Source organism: Python bivittatus, unplaced genomic scaffold (assembly GCF_059951505.1).
Source record: "Python bivittatus isolate LINGU-HERP-01145 unplaced genomic scaffold, Pbiv_v1 ctg000400_np1212, whole genome shotgun sequence".
Taxonomy (NCBI): Eukaryota; Metazoa; Chordata; class Lepidosauria; order Squamata; family Pythonidae; genus Python; species Python bivittatus.
In genome coordinates, this window is record NW_028277073.1 from 6,386,576 (window position 1) to 6,413,376 (window position 26,801).

General features: G+C 38.3%; 1 protein-coding gene across 2 annotated transcripts in view; it reads right to left on the reverse strand.

Moving 5' to 3' along the window:
• The window catches only part of ADAMTS14 (ADAM metallopeptidase with thrombospondin type 1 motif 14), an 81,570-nt gene that overhangs the window by 40,072 nt on the left and 14,697 nt on the right, over positions 1-26,801 (reverse strand). The window contains exons 5-6 of one of the 2 annotated variants that reach the window (XM_025173629.2): positions 6,467-6,550; positions 5,177-5,333 (exon numbers count right to left, since the gene is read on the reverse strand). In XM_025173629.2, coding sequence (XP_025029397.1) covers positions 5,177-5,333; positions 6,467-6,550 — 241 coding nt within the window. The remainder of the gene's footprint in view (positions 1-5,176; positions 5,334-6,466; positions 6,551-26,801) is intronic. The other variant, XM_025173636.2, reaches the window with a different exon arrangement.

Here is a 26,801-nt window from a genome sequence, read left to right on the forward strand (position 1 = left end):
TGAGATTTGAAGGCCAGTATAATTTGTAGCACTATGACATAAGGCTTGACTTGAATCTATTCCATTAAATATCCATGAAATCTTCATGTGCAATGTTGCAACTCCAATAGTCACTATATACTGTGTTCAAATATATACAATATGTGGTACTGTATTGCAGCTGTGATGAGTCACTTTAAAAAACAACAACCAAGAGCTGTAAAGGTGATGCTCTTTATTCAGATTCTATTCCACTCAGATGTATGGCATATGACTTTTTAATGGACTTTTCCATATCACATCTAGTAATTGGTTCATCTATCATCTACTACTTATGACTGGAACTAGGAAGAAGATCTTGGAGCTCCGATTTTTTTTAAAAAAATGTAGATCCCACAAATCTAAAGCATGCCCAATTCCACATGGAACTTGGGAATCCTGTTCCATAGCACTACAGCATTAAAAACAATACCTATGATTCAGAAAATTAGGCCAAACTTATGGTTTTAGTTATTCCCTTTATTGTGATTTTAGATATTCTACTATTCTGATCTGAATCTTGAAACCTTTTGTAGAGGCAGCAAAATCTAGAAAATAGCACCCATGGAAAATGCTGGCAGAAATAATGGCAACAATATGCCATCAAGGAAGAAGCATATACCAAAGGACTTTGCAAAACATCTTATTTGGTGAAGGATTTGGTGAATTGTCAGCAGGGTAGAGGAGACTGAATTTCCTGTTAAATCAGCCTGCTTTTCCAAGAACAAAACTGAGTATGTGTACACGTTACATTTCTCATTTTTTCCAGGATGTAATAGTAATAGCCTTGACCATTCAGGCAATATTTTAAAGTATGACTGCCATTTATTTTCTGTTCTCTTCCTCCCTCAAGGCAATTAGGAAAATCTCTACACATGTTGTTCAAGTCAGTGTACAAGGACAATCAGTAGCATGACAGTCTGCATTTCCAGGATTCTCAACCAACAGACCCAATACTCTAAGCCAGTGTTTCTCAACCTTGGCAAGTTTAAGATGTGTAGACTTCAAACTTGCAGAATTCCCCAGCCAGCATGGCTGGTTGGGGAATTTTGGGAGCTGAAGTCCACACATCTGAAAGTGTCCAAGGTTGAGAAACACTGCTCTAAGCAACAGCAAGAAGGGGAAGGCTGGCTGGAATTTAACAAAATTAATTGAAAAGATATGGAAGGAAACACATCTTTTCCTCTCCGTATAATAAATGATCATACACTATCCCAAGCACTATGTTCCACACAAACAGAGGCCTCCACTTTTTAGCAAATGGAGTTGAAAAGTCAGACAACACTGCCAATGAATCATTGTAACTTTGATCATTCCTTCACAATACACTGCATACCTACTGAGTTTAAGGGCCCAGGGCAATTTCTATTAAAACAAATGGATTTAGCAGGTTCAGCACTAGGCCTTTGTGAAGAACACCACCCTCTGGCTTGTGCATTCTAATTCCATTTCAGATTTGCTGACAATTTCTCAGCTGATGTCCCTCTGCTGAGTCCAAACATTGTGAAGTCGCTGCATTTTTTGAAAACATTTGCAAACGGCTCTGACCAATGTGCTCTTTGAAGTTCTTCCCAAGAAGAGTTTATTGCACAGATACCCCATAGAAGAACACAGATGAATGGTAACTGCTTTTATTAGAACAAATATGATCACGCTGAAATGTATTTATAAGCTAGGTGGCCGGGTGGAACTGTACCAGGTAAGGGTAATAAAATGATGAGAAAATATAAGATATTTCCAGAGTAATCCCAGTATTGTCATTAAATCATTTGGGGGGATACTTAATATCTAATGAGAACAACAGAAAATATGAGAAGAATTCAATGGAAGTTTCCTTAGATGTGACCACCGCAACTGGGTTGGTGTTCACTGTCTTGAGAAGCTACCTGAATACAGTGGGATGTAAATATAGTCTTATTCCATCCACAAACAGAATGTTTTCTACAGTGTCAATTTTTTCTTTTGGTTTTCCCAGAAGACCAAATTCTATCTTTGTACCCCCACCCAAAACAGAAATCCTTTGTCAAGCTGAACTCACAGACTAAGTGGGTCCAGAAATACGGTTTACAAGCAAAACCTTCCTGTTCAGTATTCTAGTTGGGATAGTCCATTCTGTTTTCCCTAACTCTTGTTTCCTTGTTTCCTCACCCTCACAATCCTAGTTTCCTCACTCTCATAATCCTCCAGTATTCAATACCCAGTGAACATACTCACTGGACTGCTTTTTGGAGTCCCCCTACCTAAGGGTTCCTTTCTAAAGCTTCTTTGTATAACGATAACCTTTTGGGAGGTTCCCAAGCTTCCTGTACATCTATGATGCAATTCTGTAAAGAGTAAAGGATATGACCTTGACAGAAATATGCAAGAACAGGGGGCTAAAGCATTGTTTAAGCCCTGAGAAATAAGGTAATATTCAGAAGTGGGTCAGACAAATGCCTCCCTGATTCCTGAAGTATAAGAAAAGGAGGTATAGCACAATCAGACTTGTAAGATTCTGTTATTTTATCCTATCTTAATAAAGTGTAGTTCTGGTTCAGGTCTGGTCTGCCTACTACGGCTGATATATTCTGACTTCATCAAGATCCACACTCAGGTATGATTATAGCTGGGCAGTGCTTGGGATGCAAAATCAAAAAGGTGCTTCAGAGCAGAAAGGGGCCCTCACGCAGCACCCATCTCCAACTCCTGAAAGCAACTGTATCTTTTCCCAGGATCACACAGCGGCCAGCCACAACTGCAGGATGATCCTAAGGAACAATGCAGCTGCTTTAACTGTTCAACTTGCGTGCCCCCATGTGCCCTTGCAGCACAAGTTTGCCTTCATTATGAAAGTACTGCCCAGCCCTATTTACTATTAGTATTCACTATTACAGGGAGCCTCCATGTTCAAATGTAATACGCTATCAATACCAGTAGCTAGAATAATCACTGGAGAGGTTATTGTTTCCAAGTACAGCCTAGAGACATGTGATGAACTGTGTTAAGAAGAACAATATTGATCAGGATCATTCGTATTATAAATATCTTTAAAAAGCACCACTATGCATTTTAGAATACCTCTTTCCAAACCAGCAACTCCAATCGTATTGGAATTGTCACTCCCAGAATTCCTAATCAGTATGGCCATTGGAAAGACTATAGAGTTACAGTGTCATGCTGGCCTTTCTGATTCCATGGCAGCAAACAAAATAAATATCTAAAATTCAAAGGACTCTCCCCCACACCCACTAAGCCCTACGATTAGGACACAATCCTATGGTTCTTGCAAAAAAAAATCCGCTTTCATGTGACTCACAGTAGTGATACTAGATGGAAGGAAGACAGAAAGAAAACAGTATCAGGATAAAGGAAATATACTTCTACACAACTAGCATACATTCTTCCATGTTTGCTCCTACTGGTTTGCTCTAATCAACAAATACTGGCTGAATCAATTTGTTTTCTAATCAACAAATACTGGCTGAAACAACAGTGATTTGCTAACACTGCTGTTTTCAGTTATTTTATTGCTTTGATCTTTTTAATATTTGAGAATATTTTTTTCACTGATTAAACTTTAATAACCAAAATATGGAATTATAATTATCCATTTCAGTGAGCAAATTGATATTGCACTCATGAACCCCTTTCATGATGATCCATTTCCTTAGGTCATTAGACATTCATTTCAACCAGACCCTTCTCTGACAGCCGTCTTGAACAAGGAGTAAAGGCTTTAACCACATGGGACTCCTTATGTGAAGGAGTCCAATTTATCCAGTGACAGTTTCATTTAGGGAAATCCACAGGGGAGAATCCAAAAAGTCAAGATATGACCACACAACTGAAAGCCCCTCTCCTTTGCAACATTTGCATCTGCAATGCACATTAACGTGGTTAATCTGAAATGCACTGCTTTGGGAAGAATAAAGATAGGTATAACGTGCAAATATTGTCTTGTTATTGGGGAAGTGGAAAGGGAACAACACAGACAAATGCTAAGGATTCTTTTCAAATGCCTCACCTCTTCTGCTTACATCAAAAACATCAGCCAAACATGAATGCATTTTTTAGGTCAGGTTTCACTTCCTTTGCTGTGCCAAAAAACTTTTCTCCATAAAAAAACATTAGCCATACAATTGCAAATACAGAATAAGAACCTTCTATTCTTTCTCAGTGTCTCAGAGCAACTTAAGTGGAGATAACTAGAACAAATGCCTCAATGGTTTAAAAAGAGGGCTTTCTTCTTGACTGGTCTAGAAAAAAAAAGCAACTGGAATAGGGCTAATCTGAAAAGGTGCAAATGTTGGGGTGCAAACAGTGGGGTGCAGCTCCGTGCATTAGGCAGTATCTTTGCACCCACTGAATGGAGCTCAAGTTTGCTTGCATAGAATTTCTTTCTCTCTTATGCATTTTCCCTAAATGATCTGTTAGGAATGCAACTTCAGCTTCTTATTTGGAATTACTGAACTTAATCTGGCATAATCTGTGACAAACCAAACCAAATTTACTCCAACAGTAGCCACTGTATAAATTTCTTGCACATTGCCGACAGTTGGATTAGCTGTTTCGTGCAGTTCCTTCTAATTCTTTAATTCTATGATTCTATAAAACTTTGTTTTTACTACCTGTCTAGAATTGGGAAAAAATCAGGGTGCTTCTCAAGGAGTTAGAAGGCAATTACTAGATATACAAAAGAAACAGCAGATCTGGCAGGTTCCTTTTGGTCGCAAGTGATGCAAGTATAAGGAGGTGATTTCCCTTTTTTTTTTGTTTCTGAAAACTGCAATTATATAAACTATACAAGAAGACAAAATACAGTGATGTTGGTAGACTATTCTTAACTTGAAACCCCAATTTAATTGTCTTTTGCAAAACTTTTAGAATTCAGATGGGAAACCACCAATGTATACATTGCATGGCACCAATGCAAACACCCAGGGAATATCAGAGCCACGGATTAGACCGGAAAATAAAATTTTAAAAAGTTCTTGAAGAAGGCAATAATGAATCAGTTCCATGTTGCTGCCTAGAAAGCCACAGGAATGAATGCATGTAGTCACCACTTTTAGTTTAAAACTTTGACGTACTCACTACTACAAGGCCTTGGTCAAATAAAAGGGGCCTCTCCTGTGGGGTCCACCAAACTGCACATACCTGATTGAGGTAAATACAGTACCTTGCATACCTGCGGGACCAAAATCTTGCCTGGTGAGGAATACAGCATGATCATGGTATTCGGCATGCGCAGAATCTGGACGCTGTTGAGAATGAGCCCAGCGACATACTTGCTCCAAGCTTCGAGATGGGTTCCCTCGTTCTATTAAAGTGATGGACTGAAGAAAGCAAGAGAAGACAAGGTGGATTCAGCAACTCTGCATGGCATGGACCTGAAGCATCTTCAGGGTTGCCTCCCCCAACCAAAATCAACCCACCTGACTAGTTTGTCCCAGAATAGAGTGCTGGTAGTCCCCCATTTCCACTAGGTACATGCCATGTATGGACCTCCTCTCTCACAGCACCTACATTTAAGAATTGCCTCCAACTTAAAATGAAGCCAGCCCTACTTTTGGCTTTTTGGCAACATTTGAAAACAGAACTGTTCCAGAAGATCTATGGTTATGCACAATGCCTAGGAGCAGGGAGGTCCACAAGAGTAAAAAAATTCAATATGGCAGCCACAACCATGCAATCATATGGTGGACTGCAAGGTTGTGGCCCACCTTGATTTTTTTTTTAACCCTCCCTGTAGACACCCCGCCTAGGGGGGGATGAATGAACCATAGTCTTTGGATTTTATGCCTCTATAAATACGTAATTTTCATTTTTTAACATAGGTATTTCCTATGTTTTATAGCTATAGACCACCAAGAGTCTTGGGGATTGAAGTGGGTAATAAATCGAATAAATAAATAAATAAAATAAACACTGAAGCTGGCCTATATGTCAGATGAAACAGAAGCTTCAGAAAGTTTGGCCACCATCAAGTCCTTCAATCGCAAAGAACAGATGTTTGAGCTTTTACCTACACTAAGATTCTTTTTTTTTTTTTGCTCAGTCTTTTCCCAATATGCTTTCTACTGGAAGGTCTTTTTCAAAAGAAAAGAAAGAAAACAAAACTCTAGGCAGTGTTTAGAAGAGTAGATTCTACCTCAAGTAGCCTGCAATGACACAAACCGCTAAGGCTGTGTTCTTTGCCAGTGTCCTTCCACCCTCCCCTTTTCTTTTAATTCTGGGCATCCTTTCGCTAAGAGGATGACAGTTAAGTACCATTTATTTATAGCAGTCGAAATGTTTGTATTACATCACTTTAAAAACAGCTGTTACAAGAGCAAGAAAAAGGAGAAAGAGAACACTGTTCTTTCACCACTATAAACTTCTTTAAAAACATTTACTTCTACTCTCTAAATCATAAGCAAAGATTTACATTAAATATGTGGGCAAGAGTGACATAAGGTGTATATTTTACCTGTCTGTATCCCACCATGATCATTCTAACAAGGACAATGTTTATGTGGACCCCCAGTGATTCATCATGGTAAATTTCATTTACCTAAAGCAAAAGAAAACATGTAAGAAACCCAGAAATTATAAATACTTATGCAAAATCTTTTGGACATGAAAGATCCCCTCACCTCATATGACTTCACATTAACCCTGTGGTTATTACTCTCAGTATCAGTTCCAGCACCAGGCTAGAAACTGGGAGACCGTGAGTTCTAGTCCTGCCTTAGGCACGAAGCCAGCTGGGTGACTTTGGGCCAGTCATTCTGTCTCAGCCCTAGGAAGAAGGTAATGGCAACCCACTTCTGAAATCTCACCAAGAAAACTGCAGGGACTTGTCCAGGCAATCGCCAGGAGTCAACACTGACTCGAAGGCATGCACACACACAAAGGAAGAGATTGAAACTCAGTCTTATTCAGGAACTTTGTGGTGATCTTGAACTCCAATACATTTTTCCTACCTTGTCTTGTTTTATGAAGGGCTACCGCTGAGGGAAGTTACTAACAAGTGCTTTATGATACTATTCAGGAGAAAAACTTGAAAATTTGCCACATATAGAGCCATGCAAAACTACATCAACACATGAATCCAGAAGGAGAATTTTTTACATTGGCTTATTAACCATGCAAATTGACCTGTTACATTACAGAAAAGATGATGTCGCCCTGAATTCCCCCACCAGGCCCCCACCATTCCCCCTCTTAAACTACAACTTCCATCATGCCAAATTATAAAGATGCTGACAGGATATCAGTTTGGGCAAGACTGATGGCTTTCCTGAACACGTAAAGCTGTGTAAAATAATCATCATCTGTAAAAGTAGCTCTGAGATACTAGCACAAGCCCCTCCACCTTAACTTGCTTAGTTGGATAGACATTTCTACAACCCTGCAAAAGAAAGTTTCAGGACAATTTCCACCTTCTCACCTTTCACACACAACTAAATCACACACAACCTTCAATTTAGATCAGAAGCTGAATTCTCATCTGTGAGTGACCTCTCCAGAACTGTCTTCTTTTTCCCCCTTTTTGCTCCCCCCATCCTTTTGACTTTCACATTCTCAGAGATTTAGTGTCCCTTCAAGGAAGTCATTCATTTCTACGCAAGGACCTACAACATTTTATAGAACTGAAAGTAATGAAAGGCCAAAATAATATTCTATTAGTTAGTTTCTTTTGTTTATTTAACACATTTATATGGCTGCCGAATGTATTCAGGGCAGTACACAGACAAAAACAAAACAAAATCACAATCCATAGCATAAAAACTGGCAAATCAAGTGTCCTAAGAAATCTGACTAATAACAGATACCACATCATAGCTCCATTAGCATCCTGACTCCAGTGCCTGGGGGAATAGCCAGGTTTCACCGCCAGCAGGGCTGGGGTTATCCATATCACTGAGGGGAGGCTATTCAACAAGACATGACAGAGAAGATACCTTCTAAGGTCCCACCAAGGGACACTGCTTCACTGATAGGACCTGGAGCATGCCCATTCTGCCCAATGTGGGGCAAAGGAAGACTTCACTGGGGAGGGGAAAACTATCTCAAAGCAGAATAAATTGCATTGCTAAAAAACTATATGCCATTTGCATTCTGGGAGCATGTCCCCCAAACCATATTGACTTGTTTTGTTTTCCTGAAGAACAGAGCATGGTTTGCTTCCATCCACAGAGGAAACAAACTATTTTGCATGTATTATTACATTGTAAATTCTACAGGGATATCAGGTCATATATTCTGCCCCTAATATGTAAATTTCCAGGAAGGCCATACAATTTCTATGTGCACCATCTTCTAGAAGATTCAAAACCCTTTATCACTTGGGCAGTAGTCAAATTCTGGGTTGCTGCGATGAAAACAAGGCATCACTGGTCAAAGAAATAACCACTTCCATTTTATTTATCATTTCAAGTTTAATACATGCCAGTTATCTCATTTTAGGTGATATATACATTTACTTCATAGATTGTAATATTTTTTATTTACACTTGCACAGGAAATCAATGCACCATTATAGTAGCATATGTTACATTTTTATTTGTTATTTTATCTTTGTTACGCTAGTATTTTACCACATCTATTTCATTTCATTTCATTTTGGTGTTGTGTTTTTTCAAATTTGGCTGGTCATTGACTGAATAAACAGCATTTCTTTCTTCTTCTTCCATCTACAGAAACATCTAATGATATAGCAACAGTTTACACAAGATATTCAAAGCATAACGCCACATGTATAAATATACTTTTTTCAATATTTTACTGGATATTACTAACATTTATTCTCTTACCCACCCCTCTCCTACTTTGTCAGGTGCTAAGGAAACCTCTTTGTTTACAATAAACAGATTAGTCTTTGATAAACAAAATGTACAAATAAGGGTAGAAAACCAAGTGATGATATCACCAAAAGGAACTTAGTACAGTTGGATTTCCTATGGGGAGTTCATTACCCATGAACTTCCTGCAAGAATTTTGCAAATGAAACGGCCAAAATGTGGATGGAACTTATCCAGCAAAAGGGAAAGAGTTCATAACTAAACATATCTGCATCTCATAGGCTCTTCTGCCAGAACTCTTGTTAGACCTTGAGCTCTTTGTATCGCCTGTGTTCATTAACAGTAACAAACAGGATGTTTCTTAGTCATGTCATGAGGAAGTCTCCAGAACTAAAATTTGAAGTAGATCAGTAATGTTTATGAGAGACCTTTGCAGCATCACCTAACCCACCTCAGCTGATCTTGAAAAGCTCAGCAGGGTGGACCTGGTTAGCGCCTGCCTTCTGGAAGAAGGCAGTGGTAAACCACTTCCTTTTTGCTGCCAAGTCAACGCATAGCTGTGTCCGTGATGCTACCAGGAGTCAAGCTCAATTTGAAGGAGACTTTATCCTTATCTGTTTCTAGCTCATTCATTCACTCCTACATATACCCAAAGAATATTTGCAGCTGGTGGAAGGATTAAGAAAGAAGTATTTCTTTTCCTTCCAACCATTCTTTATTTTAACCTTTCATCCAAGAGCCCTCACTCCAATACTTGAAAAAGGGCAGAACAGACATAACACCAGTTTTCCTGGAGCAATGTTGTGAGCACCGTTGCTTCACCCTGGGAAAATGGACACTAGACACTGCTTGCTCTCCTGAATACGACTTGGGAAGAGGCAATGAGAGTTTCATGAACAGAGAGGCTGATGTGACTCATTGGGGGGAGATGGGCGGCATACAAATTTAATAATAAATAAAATAAATATATACAACATACATGCAGTTTTTCTTGCTGCACAAATAGATCGTCCTACTTATCAAGAACATATATTTTCCTAACCCCTGTGAACAGACATATACAATGATGCTCTCTAGAGGTACTATGCTGAGAAAATTCTGCCAGATTCCAGCAGAATACCCCTAAACCACATTGACTAGGAATTCTGGGAGTTGTATCAATATATCGAAAGCTTTCCAATGGCTACTATACAACTTCCAAATGTTCTGCTTTGACTATCCCGAACAGATAACATACTGTAATTTTAAGCTAGTTCAGCTCAGAGATTTCTTATCTATGAAATTTTTATTCCTATTCTACTATTATTAAGAAAATAATACTAGTAAAACACTATTTTATTATTATTTTATGTACTTAATTCATATGTAAATTAGACATGAATTTGATTTTGCAAGCAAAGGCAAATCTAGTAACCATCAAATAAGCATACTAATGTAAATATTTTTCACATATCTGAGGAAAAAAATATTTTCCATGTACAGTATCCTAAATTTTCAGAGTACAGTATAAAGAGTTAAAGCATGTGATCTTGCCATAAATTTATGCCAGAAAAATTAGGATAAATGAAACTAATTTCTCATACTACTGCTGACTACTTGTCAATATGGATAAAATTCAGGCTTTGGAAGACTTCTAGGGCAAAGATATTCCAAAGTTGCAAAGAAGTACCAAGAACTCTAATTCCTATTAATTGTCCTCACTTATCTAAAGCATGAAGATACAGCTGTGCTATGCAAACAATTTCTCAGTGAATTGCAAATGCACATATCTGGAAATCCAGAAATGCAAATACAGAAACAGATTCCTCCACATCCATATTTACTGGACTGGGAAGCCTATGTGGAAAATCAAGCAGAATGCATAATTGCCATTTCTGTATCAACTGCACTGGAATGTCAAATAGATGTGCAATTCCAAATAAGAAGCTAGTAGTAACCCAGCAACAATCACCTGTTTAGAAGCAGAGTATGAATCTAGATCTTCTCTCCCTTCTTTTATCAAATAAACCGTAGAAAGCTGCCTATTTCACGTAACACAATGGTCCTGATGTGGTTTGTTTTACTATAGCTTAGTATGTGGTATGAACTCCACCATTTGTAAGCCATGAATTATGATTTTGGCAAACCCAACCAATGGTGACTTATTCAAAAAAGCTTAGCTAAATAAACTAAGCTTTAGAACAATTTGTGAACTCATCCAGTGTCAAAAACTGTGTAAACAACCCATTACTGCAACAGTAACCAACCTGCGGCAGTCCAACTCTTGCTGAACTACAACTCCCAGCATTTCTAAGAAGCATGACCAAGAGTCAGGAGTGGTGGGAGTCGCGGGTCGGCAACATATGGAAAGCCACAGATTGCCTATCTCTGCAATACTGAATGTGGCAGATGCAGTTTACAACAGAGTCAGACAGATGCTGACAAAGGGAAAGAATTTAGGAAGGAGTAAATTCCTAATTTTTGTCCTCGGTTATAGACATAATTAAGATTCCAACTGAATCAGGCAGTCTCCCAGCCAAAGAAAAACAAGAAAAAAAGGAAGAATGTTAGTGTAAGGAGGAGAGATGCAATCAATAATTAACATAGACTAGGAGCAGCGGATGAGTGACTTGCTTGTCCTTTGCGGGAGGGCCACAGAAGAAATGCTCATCATATTATTTCAGCCCGCCCCACTCGGTCCAGCAGAATGTTGCAGACCTCGCCAGTCAAGGAATTTTGACTGGTGGGATCTAGGCAGAGGGCCTTTTCTGCTGTGGCCCCCAGCCTATGGAACAATCTGCCTCCCGAGGTCCGGTGTGACCCCACTCTCATGGCCTTCAGGAAAGGGGTGAAATCCTGGCTATGCCAGAAGGCCTGGGGGCCAGATGGGTGCTCGCACCAGTGGAGGGGGCTTATGGCGTGATTGACCTTGCCCCTCCCGCCGTCATCTTGAATGTTTTTAGTATGTATGTACAGGGTTTGTTGTTTAGATCTGATTTTTAATGGATTAGTTATTTAACTATTTATGGGGGGATTTTTAACTGTTGTTGGGGTTTCTGATTTTAATTGTGAGCCGCCCAGAGTCACCCGTTGGGAGGAGATGGGAGGCATACAGATAGATAGATAGATAGATAGATAGATAGATAGATAGATAGATAGATAGATAGACAGACAGACAGACAGACAGACAGACAGACAGACAGACAGACAGACAGACCAGCTCTTCTGTGTACTTGCCTGACCTGGCCCTGACCTGAAGTGCCTTCAAAAATACTTGGCAAATAAAACCTCAAGCTGAATTTAGGGAAGGGCAAACTATGAGAAGAAAGACGGAAAACAGCTCAGCTATGTATTTCTACATTCTAAGCTAAGCAAACAAAAATCAGCTGCTGAGCAGTAGCACTTTGTTTAATAGCATTGTTAAATAAATCCCTCTCCTCCTCTTTCCATACTTCTGAGCAGATTAACTCGTTGTTTGTGGATGCATCTGGTTTGAATTCAGTTGGAGGTTGAAGAGTAAGTAGGGAAAAAAAAAATTGGCTATTAGCCCTCTGCAGGAAATGCCTGTGCCCTTCATACTGCAGATAATTGGAAAGACAGAGTGACACATGTGGCAAAGTCAAGCTTGCGAGGAAAGGAGAAGCTGAGTTAGAAATGAAAGAGAGGAGCGTTATATGTGCTTCTTTGCAAATCATTATGGGTTTACTGTGGGAAGGGAAAAGGAATCTCGTTGTTGAATACGGCAGGTTATCAGCACCCAAAGTGCACTGGCACGAATCAAGTTCCCTTCCTGGAAGCATTGAGGGAGCTGGGTTCTCTGGCAGGCTTGACCTAGCTGCTTCACAAACTTTCTCAGTTGATTTGCACACGTATTTCTGAATGCCCAGCGGCTTGGCTTCACCATCAGCCCCAAAGGTGGCTTTGTCTGTACATACAAAGACAGTTTGGAGAAACAATTTGGAGCAACTTTGCTGAGGTGTCTGGAAGATCCCACTGCCTCAGTGCTTTAAGGAGAGGTGTCCCATTTTAACCAATAAAGTTTAAATGCTTTGCAGAGCCCTAGTACCAAGTGAGGAACTGCAGGTGACGAAGAAGTGCTCTGTGACTTCTTAAAAGGCCAGGATTTCATAGGAAAAGTTTTTGCAAGACAAAAGCATCGCTACCTTTTAAGGCAATGTTTTTGCAACTTGGCAACTTTAAGATGTGTGGACTTCAACTCCCAGAATTCCCCAGCCAGTATGCTGCCTGGGGAATTCTGGGAGTTGAAGTCCACACATCTTAAAGTTGCCAAGATGCAAAAACACTGTTTTAAGCCATGCTGGGCATTCCACACTTTTTATTTTTTTTATTTATTTATCGTATTTATATAGCCATCCATCTCACACAAAGTGACTCTGGGCGGCATACAACAATTAAACTTTTAAACTTCTGAAGTGGGATTTATCAAAAAGCAGAGAAACCTCTTTTTAATTCTAATTGTAGTTCAACATTGAAATACTGTGAAAAATCAATGGATGTAAAATTCTAGGTTATTGACATCCATTGATTCCCCTAAAAATCTCATGAGCATGCTGTTAGGAGAAAAAGTACAATTGTTTATCCGAGGACTAGAACTGGGATGGGGACCATAAAAGAACTTTTTCCATTAGGAATTCCTTAGTCAAAAGTCTTCATCTGACTAGCAGGTATCAAGTTAGTAGAATCCATACATCGAGAATCTTCAAATTTAATAGGAAAGTGTATTATTAATTCTTCACACACAAAAAATAACACTATCTTCTCTGAAAATCCAAGTTCTCTCTAATCAGACCCAATCCAGATACAATGCTGAATGTTACAGTAATACTTTGCATTTCCTGCACATCACGACATGCACAAGACTTGATTTGCACTAATCAAATAATGGTGAACAGATTTTACTGCTGCATCATTCTCTGTGTTTGCAAGGTATCTCGCTTATTCACCCTAGATGTACACTTTCCTGAGGCCAGGCTAAAACAAGTGATTATAAGTCAGTTTTGGGCAGCAGATAAGGACACATGGCCAAAAAAAATTCAAAAGATTAAATCAACGAGTTTCAGTTTTCTTTGAAAACAATACAGATAAGAAGCCTAACTGCATTTTCAGTACAAAAATATCTTCGGGTGGTTTTCCCTTACAACTCAAATGCACTTCTCAACGCTAAAGTATTTAATAAATACATTTCTCAACATTTATACCATACTGATGTAGAAATGCACATATGCTATAATATTTAGAATTGCTTCTCCCCATGAGAGAATTAGAACATGTGAAGAAACTTTCAGAATCCACTTCTGCCATAAATGCTTTTTCTACGTTCCCAAATTCTATCACTTAAGAATACTATAGGACAGTTAAAGGCTTCCTTGTTTTCAAGTTGTTGTTTTTTTTTTTTTGCCTCAGGCTGTTTAAATAAATATCTGGCACAGAGAGAGAGCTAACTGGAATCGGAAGAATGGAAGGAAGAGTTTAACCGTTTACCCTGGAGCAGTCTTTATTGGATTTGGACCACCCCATAGTTGTTCTTCACAATGAGAGGATGTTACGTTTAGTACAGCCTTTCATTAAGGGCACAGGAAGATTCAACTTTGTTAAAAGCTTGATTATTGAATACCTCAGATTAAATTCTTCCCTAGAGAAATTTAGTCCACAATTACCCTATTTGAGAACCCAAATAGGAAGAAACTTAAGATACTATGCATTGTCAACTCAATTTACAGGAAAGCCTACCGCTCTAATTGGATATACTAGAACCGTTAGGAACTACAATGGGGTGTTTTGCCATCTACATAGTCAAATCAAGGGAAAGAAAGCTTTTTTTCTCACAATTTGCAACTTCAGGCAAAAAAAAAAAAAAACGGTTCCAACCTAATACATAAATTGGAAGTGAGATACAAATAGAATACCTCACAGCTACAATGCAACTAATGAAAAGATCTATCACATTCTATAGGTGGGGGACACAAGAGAGAGTTTTGGTTCTTCCTTGACCACTGTTTCAGCCCAGTATTTGTCACAACCATTTCTTTCAGATATAACATCATGTATCTTTTTTTTTAAAACCTCATAAACACAAAAGCTATGTCTTTTGTCCATAGCATTTGATGGAAAGGCTGATGAAAATCTCACCTGACAGAATTCTCCCCCATGGAGAAAAAGGATTTCCACATGCACAAAAATTGCAGCCCATCAGAATTAGAATCCAGCTTCTCTTTTCCCTCATACAACAGAATAGGCTATATGTTTTCTATTTTTTTCTTTTAAGGATAAGCACATTCTACCCCAGATGGGATCTAGAATAATTTTAGGCATTCAGAAACTCTGGGGAGGGGGGGATTTTGGTGGGAACACCTTTGCATCTGCAGAGGGTTTCATCAAGTCTCTTCTTGATTATGACTGATTAAGCGCCATCAAGTCAGTGTTGACTCTTAGCAACCACATAAATAGATAGTTCTTTCTACCAGTGGAATAAGCCTTCCTCCATCTGGGATGTTTGAGAAGGTTGGACTTCAACATTCTAATGCTGGCTGAAGATGAGGGGAATCACAATCAAACATACCAGGTAAACAGGTTTAGGAATGCTGTACTATGGTATTCCCCATCCTGATCGCTGAGTGAATTAAGTCTGCATCCAAGCTTGTATTTGTATTATAAAAAGTTACTATGCCATGTAATTAATCTCTTCAAGGTAAAGCAAAATGTTACAGTATATTTATTAAGGGAGCCAAGTAGATCCAGAGAATAGAGGGAGGAGAACTTATATTCCAAAGCCAGGAAAACCGTAGCTCCATTTCAAGGAAGCTGTAAAAATTCAGATTAATGACTTTGCTCTGAAAAAAGAAGAGAAGGAAGAAGAGGAAGGAGAATGGGGAGGAGATTAAATATCAGAATCCAGCCAGAAGTACATGTCACCTAGCTATAATGGAAACCAACACCATTTTGAAAACCAATTTGGGATTTTAAATGATTAAATACATAAAAAATAAATAAAAGGCAAATCGTTTTGCTAAAGCATAGTAATGTTTTATTGATACATTAATGTTTTAATTATTATCTAAGGGATCCCTTGCCTCAGTATAGGCATATATACATCTACAAACAAACAAACAAATAAAACGAGCCACAGAAAATCTTCTTTCGGAAAGTATCATGTAGCCTTCCCCGACCCCCATCTCAATGCTTTCTGCTTTTAGGAAAGAAGTGAAAACTTTCCTTTTTAGTCAAGCCTTTTCAGTCTAAATCAAGTATTAGTGGTTTCGATTGTTTTGTCTTAATTTAACAGTCTTATTATCATCATCATGGCAGGATAATTGATGAAATCCTCTGTAACTAGGGGGGGGCTTCTGAAGGAGTAGGTAGGTCACTGCTCCTTTAAAGCCATGTTTACTACCTTCTCAGTTAGCATGAATAGGCCCGATGAAGTCAAGAGAGTCCATATGCTAACCCAGACCTCAGGCCTCACAGACTGAAAGTGACACCCCCTCCCCCTGACAAGATAGTACAAGCATTCAAATCAGCATGAAAACTAATGATTTTATTCTCAAACTACTCATAAATCTATCACAGCAGATTTCATTCCAAAGCATGGGAAAATGCAAAACCCTAACACTGAGCTGATCTCATAACTCTAAAAAGAGCATTGTTATTCCCTGGTTCAACCCAGACCTCCCAGATCTTCTTGAAAATGTCTAAGTTAACTTCAGAGTATTTTCTGCCCATTCATTTGCTAGGAGGATTTTTAGCTTCTACACCACCGGATGTGGCTATCAAAAACTACCCACAGAGGAGCTTATGATGACTGGGGACTAGCCAACATCTCAGAATATAATGGAAGATCACAACAGCAAGCAAGAAGTTGTCCACCACACAGGCTGTGGAGATTATTTTATAGCATTTTCTACTCCAAAAATGTTATGGGGATGCACTTAATTTGTGCAGTAATCTGTTCCTAGAGAAGTTAAGGTTCCCATTTACAATAAATAAACTGTTCATCTCCTATCAAAACATTCAGCATACTCAGTTATTGGGGACAAAGCGTAACATCACTTTCACTATAATTTAGGAGAAGGAAGTTGGGAAGGAAAGAAAGAATTAAAAAAATATATTTTTGGGAAGTTTGGAAATGTTTGGATTATTTGGAAATTATTGCTTTTTTGGTGTAAAATGTTTAAACTATGTATATGTACCCATCCGCAAAATACAGAATCTGTACACATAATCCATCATTTAAACCATTCCTCTCATTTCTGTACACACAAAAATTGAACAGAAATTCATTTTTTCCCCACTAGTAGCAGGTAATGTCCATTCTTTGTCAACCATAATCTTGGGCCACATATCACACAGAGTGTTCTTGTCTGAAAAAAAAAATCACTAGTTTGAGGATTAAGTTGTATTTTAACATAATATGGTCTGTCTTATTCCAGCAGTTTCTTATTTTACCTACATTCACTCTCTTGAATCAATCCTAGATTTATCCATTTACCACTACTCAGCTTCCCACACTAAAGATAGCTTGGCAAAATTCAGTTGAAAGTAGGTAGGTCCTTAAGTATTATGACTTTTGGCAGTCCAAGCTGCACAAATATGGGAAGGGAGGAATATCCCCAAACTCCAAGTTGTAAGAATTCTATACATTTTCTCCATTTCTCCTTGACCTTTATTTAAGGACTTCTTTGATGTTTGGTATCATTGTCTTTCTAAAGACAAAACTTCAGCATTACATATCAAGCCAAAGCATCAAAGCCATTATCTTCTAGAAGAAGTAATGATGGCCCAACTCTGCAAGCAATAATCAGGATTGGTAAAGAAGACAGAAAACCCAAACTATTTGTCATTCAAATATTTATACCAGACCTGCACAGACTTTTTCCCAAAGGACATGTGTATATTTGGAGTCATTCTGTTATTATATTTATCATTTATAATAAGTTTTAAAGATTTATTCAAGGTTTCAATTATGTACCCTGTGACCCACCCAAACTGTTTCTTAGTATCACCTAGAGTACATTTGCCACAAGCTGAAAATCACTGTTCTGAGGGATATAAAGAAGCACAAGCATTTATTGTCTTAAGCAGAGGTCCTTAATACTTACATATTGATTTTATTGGATTTAGAGGCTGTTGAGTTTGTTCCCCACCATTCCATTGCCTACAGGCAGGGAGGCACACTTCCAAACAATATATTTGCCACCTACCATGTTTATGTTCTAGGAATGACTATGGAGGGAATACGGTTAGTCTATGAATACAGGACAGGTCATGAAAAACCTCCAAGAAAGGAAAATAACTCAGGTCTCCAAAGGAAAACTGGGGCACACCTGATGCTGCCTATCGGCAATGCCTCCCAGACTAGTGGTCAGCACAGATATGGTGCTGGGGAATTCTGGGAGCTGAAGTCCATACATCTTCAAGTTGCCAAGGTTGAGAAACACTGGATTACAGAGTGGTGGGAAGATTTTATGTTGAAAGGAGCTTTGCTTCTCTAAGAACAGCCAAGAGGTTGAACACAATAACTACACAAAAGCAAAGCATAGACATTTTACAGAACAGTCTTATTCTCAAAACATATTTAACTGAGTTATGAGGGAAAGGAGATAGACACATCATGCAAACTCCAAAGCTAAGATAATCAATCCCATTAACCTAGAGAATATTAGCATTAGCCTCAAGCAGATCTAATTTCATTTGTGTCTAAACAACTTACCCCAGTCAATTTACTCTCCCTATATTGTGTGAGCTCCTTACTGAAGGATTAGCTGTCCCTTCTGTCATCTGTGATTAAAATGAAGTTGTGTAGAGGCTCTGCAAAAATCATACATAAAGAGGATCCAGATGATTAGGAACAGGGATGGCCATTCATATTGTGGGAACAGACCCAAGGAGACTGAGGGCAAACAATGGGTAAACCATATTTAACAGACTAGTAAGTGTCTAATCTGCATACTAAGTGACTGGCTATACTAGATGAACAGAAAATAAATGCTGGCTACTCAATTGTCTCAGATCTGGTGTAAACATAGGACTCACGAAGAAACTAAAATTTCATCTGCAGGACAACAGAAGACATTCCTTAAGTGCATTTTGTTTGTTTCCATCCTCAATAACAGGGTATCTTATGACAAACTGAAACCACAAACACCATCCTCAGCAAGTGTGGAATATCATAGTGCATGACTGTTAAAGCAAAAGAAAACAGAAGGCAACTCTGTGCTCCAGTGCCTCAATTTGATGGCATCTCTGGCAGTGGGGAACACCGTAAAAAAGAAAGAAGTCCTCTGGAGAGAAATTAATATAAAAGTACACACATTTTTAGAGACACAGTATAACAATAACAAAACATAAAAACACCCAACAACACAGTATAATGATGACTAACCAAAGGAACTTCCTTATAGAACCAACATTGCAACTTAGCAGTAAAGGTGATTGTGTGTTTCAAAAAATGATTTAAAAAAAAACACACCTCAACAGCATCTATCATCTACAGACAGCTTTTGTAGGTGCAATAAATGGCAAGGCAGTCATAATATCTAGCTACTCGGGGGTAACAATTTCCCCAAAGGTTCTGACGGGACTCCAGATACCCCAGCATGAATGTCTGCATCACTGTAAGTAATCAGGCAACTTCATTAGTGCTAAAATGTACCAGTTACAGTTTTCCCTTCAAGAATATCACAAGAAGGTTTTTTTCCCCCCTCTAATCAGATTAAGGTGGCAGGAACCGCTAGTAGCTGCTGGAGATGATTCCCATCTCTCAGCTTCGTGTAGACAAACAATGTATAAAGAACTTTATCCTTTCATTTTTAAACCCAACTGTTAGGAATGTAATACATGAGTAATACAGTACTTGGCTCTGCTGCCATGCCTGGAGGTCTGGCAATGGTGGGAAGCTCTTACAAGGACTGCATTGAGCTGATGTAGGAGGAATTCTGCTGCTGATCATGATTTTCTGTTTTTTAAATTGATTACAGATGGTCTTTATCTGTTTGTGTGACTCTGGGTGGCTTACAATTAAAAAAAATAATAATTGTGGGATGGTTTTTTACTTCTTGTGAGTAGCCCAGAGTCACTTAGATAAGGTGGGCGGCCATTCAAATCAAATAAATAATGATAAATAAGTAAGTAAGTGGTGCTGTTCCGCCTGTCTCTTGTTATACCAGCAAGTGTGAAACCAACTAGTTTTAAATACTTCTGGGCTTTACTTAATATAGAAGGAACTACGGCATAAATGATAAAAGCCACATTGCATGCCTAGCTTTTATCTCTATTACAATGGTAGATGGATTTATGCTCCTGGAGGCTCTTCATCCAACAAATAGCCCCGATCTCTTCCCTCCTTTCCCATGCAAAATGCCCTGCCTTGTGTCCCATATGGATAGTCCCTGCACTATCTGAACTTGCTCATTTAAGATATTGTTCAAGACATTTTACTTCTGAGAAGGCGTGCAAATAATTATACCCTTAAATTATTAAATTAGCTGTCACAAGAGGTATATGCTTGTCAGCCTTACCAGGTGGACCAGACAGGAAACATGACCAGATGAGCTAATTCTACTTTATTGTAAGGCTGAATTAACAGAATCTTGCAAGTCTGAAAGCACAGGTCTCCCCCTGTCTCCTTTACACCCCAAAAAACTAGGGAGGGTTCCTTCTGAGCCCACCCACTATCCAGCTGCAGGCTATGCTGTCTCTTATCTGACCATGCCCTAGGCAGCGTCTCTGGGCCCTGCCTCCCAAGGTCATTCCCACATACCATCACAATGCTTTTTTCAAAGCAAAAATCAACTTCAGAACCACTTCAAATAGTCCAAACAAATATTCTTTATAATCATAGGGGGACAATGAATACCCAAACAGCAGAATACCTGAACATCATCCTGTCTAAATATAATCCAATTCCACATAAACAGGGTTAGGGGCCCCCTTCATCTCCATGACGGTAACAGTATTTCAGTCCAGGACAGTTATGTTTTCCATTAAGGAATTCAATTAATGAGCTATGTTTCTTGAAGTATTAAACTTAAAAAGACAGAGAGATTTATCAAAGGGAAATTTTATTTATTATTAATGTTATTAATATTTAATTGTTATTCAAAGTCATTATAAAAGTTTTTTGATGAATTGTTTGAAAGATCAACATCTTTCCGAAACAAAGGAAGTGCTAAGACTATCTTGTCCTCTTATACACCAGATATTGCTGTATTCAAGACCAAAGTATATTGTGAGATTCTTAGATACAAAACCATCATTTCTATTGTTTTTTCCACCATAGCAAATATTAAATTCACTATATCATTTTCCTTCTATCTACCCTGATGAAAAGAACAACCCTCAACTGTATTCTCTCACAGAAAGCAGAGTAATCATGAATCTTCTTCAGAGTTCTCACAGTATTTATATCTCTGGTGGAGAAACTACTGAATTGCACCCTCACCACTATACAAACATCATCCAGTGAAACTATTTGTTCTGGGTGTTCCTCTTCCTAGGTAACTCTAGTTTTGTCCTTATCTTGGATAGCTAAACTTAGGACTTTCTGGACAAAGCCATGCAGAGAAATTGAAACAAACCAGATGAAAGTTTGTGATGTATATGGTCAAAAACTGCCTCAATTGAAATGGCAAGTATAACCTGCACATGTGAGCACATTCATGATTTGAGAACATGAACTTAATTTATTAGCATGCCTACATAAGAAAATGTAGCCTGCTCACCCCATGTATACTTGTGTCTTGCAACTGTGGAAAGCAAACTTAAATTTAATTCTAATAAACTTTGTGAGTAGTTGTGTGAGCCCTTTATATGGGACTGTGTGCCTACTAAATTATCTTTTGGGTAAGAAGAACACTATCATTTAAGCTACCATTTAAATGTCTCATTCATAGCTGCTCTTGAACATAATCTGATAACTTGATGGTCCAAACAGTATGTCTGATGCTTGCTGGTTCTGAAAAAACTCCACCTGGTCCATTTCAGAGTGGGTTCTGGTGTTCCTTTGGAAAGGCCTGTAGATCTGGATCTCAGAAAAAGGGCCTGCTCCTGCGACAGTCTTCACAGAGATAATCTGTTGCCCTCCTCTGAATGCCAACTAGGGAGACACTTAATTCAGTTTTGGTACTACTGTTCTGGAATAATTCCCTCTCTTCGAGAGAGAGGGAAAGACAGAGATGCTCTTCTAAATGTTGCTTTGTCTGCAATGTTATTGATATGCATACATATTGCCATGAAAACGGATGTTTCAAAGTAGTACAAGCACTCCTTAAATAAAGCAGAACAATTATCTGATTTCAGTACTGCAGTTACAACTTTGGCAGTGTGACTATTTAAAAAAAAAAACCTTGCTTAGATCCATACTACAGTGAGGTTCTCCAATTAAACCACACATCAAAGGCAACTAATTGCCACAGGAACACTTTCACTGGAATATCCTTGAGGGAATATGAAAAACAAAATACATTCTGTATCTACTGATGGGTTTTCAGTGGAGGTCTCACATGACTCCTTTGACAACACATCATAACACCTAGAAATCTCTAAAAGACTTCTGAGCCCTCTGGCTATTAACACTGTAGTTTCTGCTCATCCAAGCTCCTAGTTCATCAGTTCCTTTCTTCTTACAATCTGACAGGAGACAGCTCTCTGTAGCCTCTCCTCTTCACTCTTGGTTTGAACTAACAGGATTAGTGTACATTTGTGTGGCCTTGGTCAGGTTGCAACTTATATTTGCAGGCAAAATTCTGATGAATCCTGAACATGGTTTTGCTCCTCCCCCTACAAAAATGCAGGGCACTTGGTTTAAGTGTGCATTCCATTAACATATTTCCTAATTGAGGAAGAAATGCAAAGCAAAGCAAAACAAAACCTAAACAACGACAAAACAGGTTGTTGAGTAAAGCTAACATCTAGTATTGTTCATTCCCTCTACCAATCTCTTTTGTGCAATGGCCTGTTTCGGCACAAAGAGCATTTATACTGAAACGTTAAGATTTTCAAGAATTATTTTGTTTTTCTATTTCTATCCAACAAGATTTTTAAATGGATCAAATGTTAAAATGTGTTGCTGTGTACAATTAAAAATACAAATAATCACAAGCAAAATGAAAATCAACACAAACCAATTTTCAACAGTTGTAAGAGGCTAAATGCCACATTCTAATATTATTTTCAAAAATATTGAAATGTCCTATAAATGTCCATAAACCAAAGAGGTATTTTTCCCAGATCATGTTTCAGCTGCAAAAGACATAGCTGCTTTAAAGAATTTCAGACAGGAACTGTGTGTATGCCCCACTTGCTCTGAAACACCATTTTGCCTTCAAATCCAAACCACTGCACAGCACTAATATTAAGCTAGATGGATCTTCTGACTTAATAGTTTCCTTTGATGATTAGTGAATTGATATTCTTTGATTATTAGTGAATTGAAGATTAATACTTGGCAGAGGCTCCATCTCATTCAGTTGTCGAGAAGGCTGTTAAGTTAGTATGATAAGGGTCTTTGTGCTTTTGTTGCACTATTTTCCAAAAATAAACTTCCTAATAAACAAGTCTGATGGGAACCAGAAACAAAAAAAGCCTTGTAACTCAGTGAGAACCAGAGCAACACAGCAGTGTCACAATTTAGTGTATGGGAACTTCACCAGAAGTACTTCTGAAGGAACCAGCATATAGGCCATTCAAGGATTTAAAACATTCTGAATTGCACTCAGAAAATTGGATATCAAAAGTACCTATGCAGGAGGAAGTTATTAAGAAAATTATGGAATGTGCTGAGATGAGTAAATTGACATTTGAAATTAGAGAGCAAGAAGACAAACAATTTTATATGATATGGGAATTGTTTTATCAATGGTTGGACGAAAAGATATAGGAATGTAATAGATTAGGAAATTATATAATAGAAACTCGATAAACTGATATAAATTACTATATATATATATATATATATATATATATATATATATATAATCAATGGACAAAAATGATACAAATCTTATAATGGAAGCTGGTGTTATAGATAGTCACAAATGATTAATAATTGATAACTGACAAATATATAAATATATGTTGGATAGATAATATGAGAATCTATATAAATGGTGAGTGAAGACTATGAAAGGATGGCACAAATGATTGGTAACTGGCTGACACACGGTTTAAGATGGAAGATGGTTTTTATGTTTTTTATGCTCTTGTTTGTTTATGTATGTTTGTGTTTGTTGTAAAAAGTAAAAAACTTTAAAAATAGAAAAGAAAATTGGATATCAGTCCATTCCTTTCAGCATTAAGAGCAATAGGTTTCCGTAAGCTTTGATCTGCTGAGCTGAATGTGGCAGACACGTCTTCTAAACACTTTTCAAGAGCAGCTCCACATTACCTCAGAAATCTTCAAAGCAACTTTACCATCTTCTCCATAGCACAGATGCAGGGAGGGAAGGGCATGATGGCTCAACATGGCTTAATCATAGGCACAGGTTGTATTTACACAGCTTGCTTGACTTGGTTATGGGGTTAAGTCATTTTCTAGCTTTGCACGATATATTGAAACACAGAATTGTGGATTTGGAAGAAACCATTTAGGAGGTTGAGATCACTGTACATTAACCAAATGGCTTGGATTCACATATAATAACATATAAAGCCACAAAAACACTAATCAACTAACTTTGCTAGTCTTTACCTGACCTAGTCAAAGCAGAACCACAATTTTCAACTGGGGTTTTTGTCTGTCTGTCTGTCTGTCTGTCTGTCTGTCTGTCTGTCTGTCTGTCTGTCTGTCTATCTATCTATCTATCTATCTATCTATCTATCTATCTATCTATCTATCTATGTTTATATAGCCGCCCATCTCACACAAGGTGACTCTGGGCAGTCAGAGAGGAATGGACTGCTATCCAATTCTCTATTATGCTCCGTCACCAGTCTAACCTGCTCCTACTACATTCTGAGCTAGCTATCAGTACCTCTGTCCCCTTTTATTCAGTCCCATGTGTGTTTTTCTTTAAAAGAAATCTGTAAGTTGTATTCTGTAGTTATTTTAGCAGCAAGAAAAAGCCAAGGCAGGCTTGTCAAATTCTGGGGAAAGCGTCTTCAGAAGCTGCCAAGGCTCAAACAAATGCCTTTTGAAACACCGCTGCCCTCTGGGTGATATAACCACTTAGTGGGAATCCAGCCTAAAGACAAGCTTCTGAAAAGATCACCAGCATTGATGGATAACTAACTAAGGAGGCCATGAAGCTGTGGGTGTTCCTCACCGAGCCTGCCAGAGATTTGACAAGGTTGCAAAAAGAAGGTCTCAGAACCAGAAGCATGAACAAAGCAAAAGGGAAGGAAAAGCTAGCAAAGGAGATAATGGTTTGGTAAACTATTCATTTTGCATCTTAGGCAAAGGTCATGTTTTTCCTATTTTCTTTTAGCTCATTAAGTTCTCTGACGGAGATTTTTCCATTCCAAAAGGCAGCTGCACCTCTCTTTCAGGACCCACCCCTGCAGCATCCTGAATACCGACAAAGTGAAACGCCTTCCCCGCTGAGTGTAAACCATGAAGTGGAGTTGGAAATAAAGCTTTGAATTAAACATGATCATTTTGGGCTTCTCATGCCATCACCCACCAATCGGGGAAGAAGAAAAAAAAGGACATCGTAACGATAACCAGCAGTGCGGGACAGGGAACCAAAGAATCAGGGACAGCGAAAGCCCATTCATGGTTCAAATAGGATTAATAATCAAAGAAATGCATGTTGAACGCTAGATTTCAAGGTTATCTCGAATAGGACATATGGTTTATATGTGCACAAGATATTTTTGTGCTGAGGTTCATTCTAGTGTACCACCATCATCTGAATACATGAATAGGTAACAAAGAGGACCATTTTGCACAGGCAGAAGTGCATGATTTGTGCACAGAAGTTTTAGGACATGTGACTACTCCAAGCAGCAGGGAGGAAGCAAGCTAAGGTCCCAAATAAGCACTTCTATTCCCTAACCCTGACACGCTAGTGAAAGCAGCATCATTTGCTTTAAGCACTGTGCTGGGCATCCAGACTTAAAAACAATATCACTTCAAGCTGGTCCAGCATGTAACTCTTTTAGGCTGCAAAAGGCCAACTTTTAGTGTTTAAAACTGTAAAGAAAACTCTCTGGGTAAAGCAATGCAACAATAAATATTAGGATAGAAAGTAGCAACCATAATAAAAGGAGTACTCCATACCAAACCAAACAAAGAGCCCAACACTACAACCCCATTCAAAAAATAGCAGTTCAGGAAAAGCCATGCAAAAGAAATTAGTCTTCCCGAAGAAACAGGAATTCCTGAAGAAACAGTGGCCCCAGTCACCAACAAAGAGGGAAACTGAAAAGTAAAAAGATAGCAAGGTAGAAAAGTGACCCACCTACTTGCAGATTTATTTGAAATACGGTATATACTTTTCTATATATACTTTCAATATCTACAAGAAAGAAATGAGGGAACATGGCACTTGTCTATGAATTCTCCCCTCCCTTCACTCCTTACTTTATTGAAATCTTTAAAGTCTTAAATAAATCATCTCTGGGTATTAACTAGGCAAGAGACAATATTGCCTGATAAATCAAATGAATGTCATGGTCAACAGCCAAATAGTCCATCAGTTTTCATACACTTTCATATGGGTTGAAAAAAAGTCATACCCATAGTCACCCACCCAAGAGTGAGCCCATCACTCACCCCCAGAATTGCATATAGTATTTACAGTATATTATAACCCCATTTAAACATTTTTTCAAAAGAGTACAAATTCTTGTTCTATGACTAAGGCTGTAACTGCTCCAAAACATTTAAAACTCTTTTTAATATCTTCCATAAAACTATCTTACAACCCTGTATCCTTCAGTGAAGTAGATCCTTTCCTCATGAATGCTAAGTTCTATAAAACATCTTCTCCAACTTTTTGTGTATTTTGGAGTACAAAATAGGTATCAAATTTTTCAGGCAGCATGGCCAATATGTTCTGGGAACAGCACATGCTTTGAGGGCAT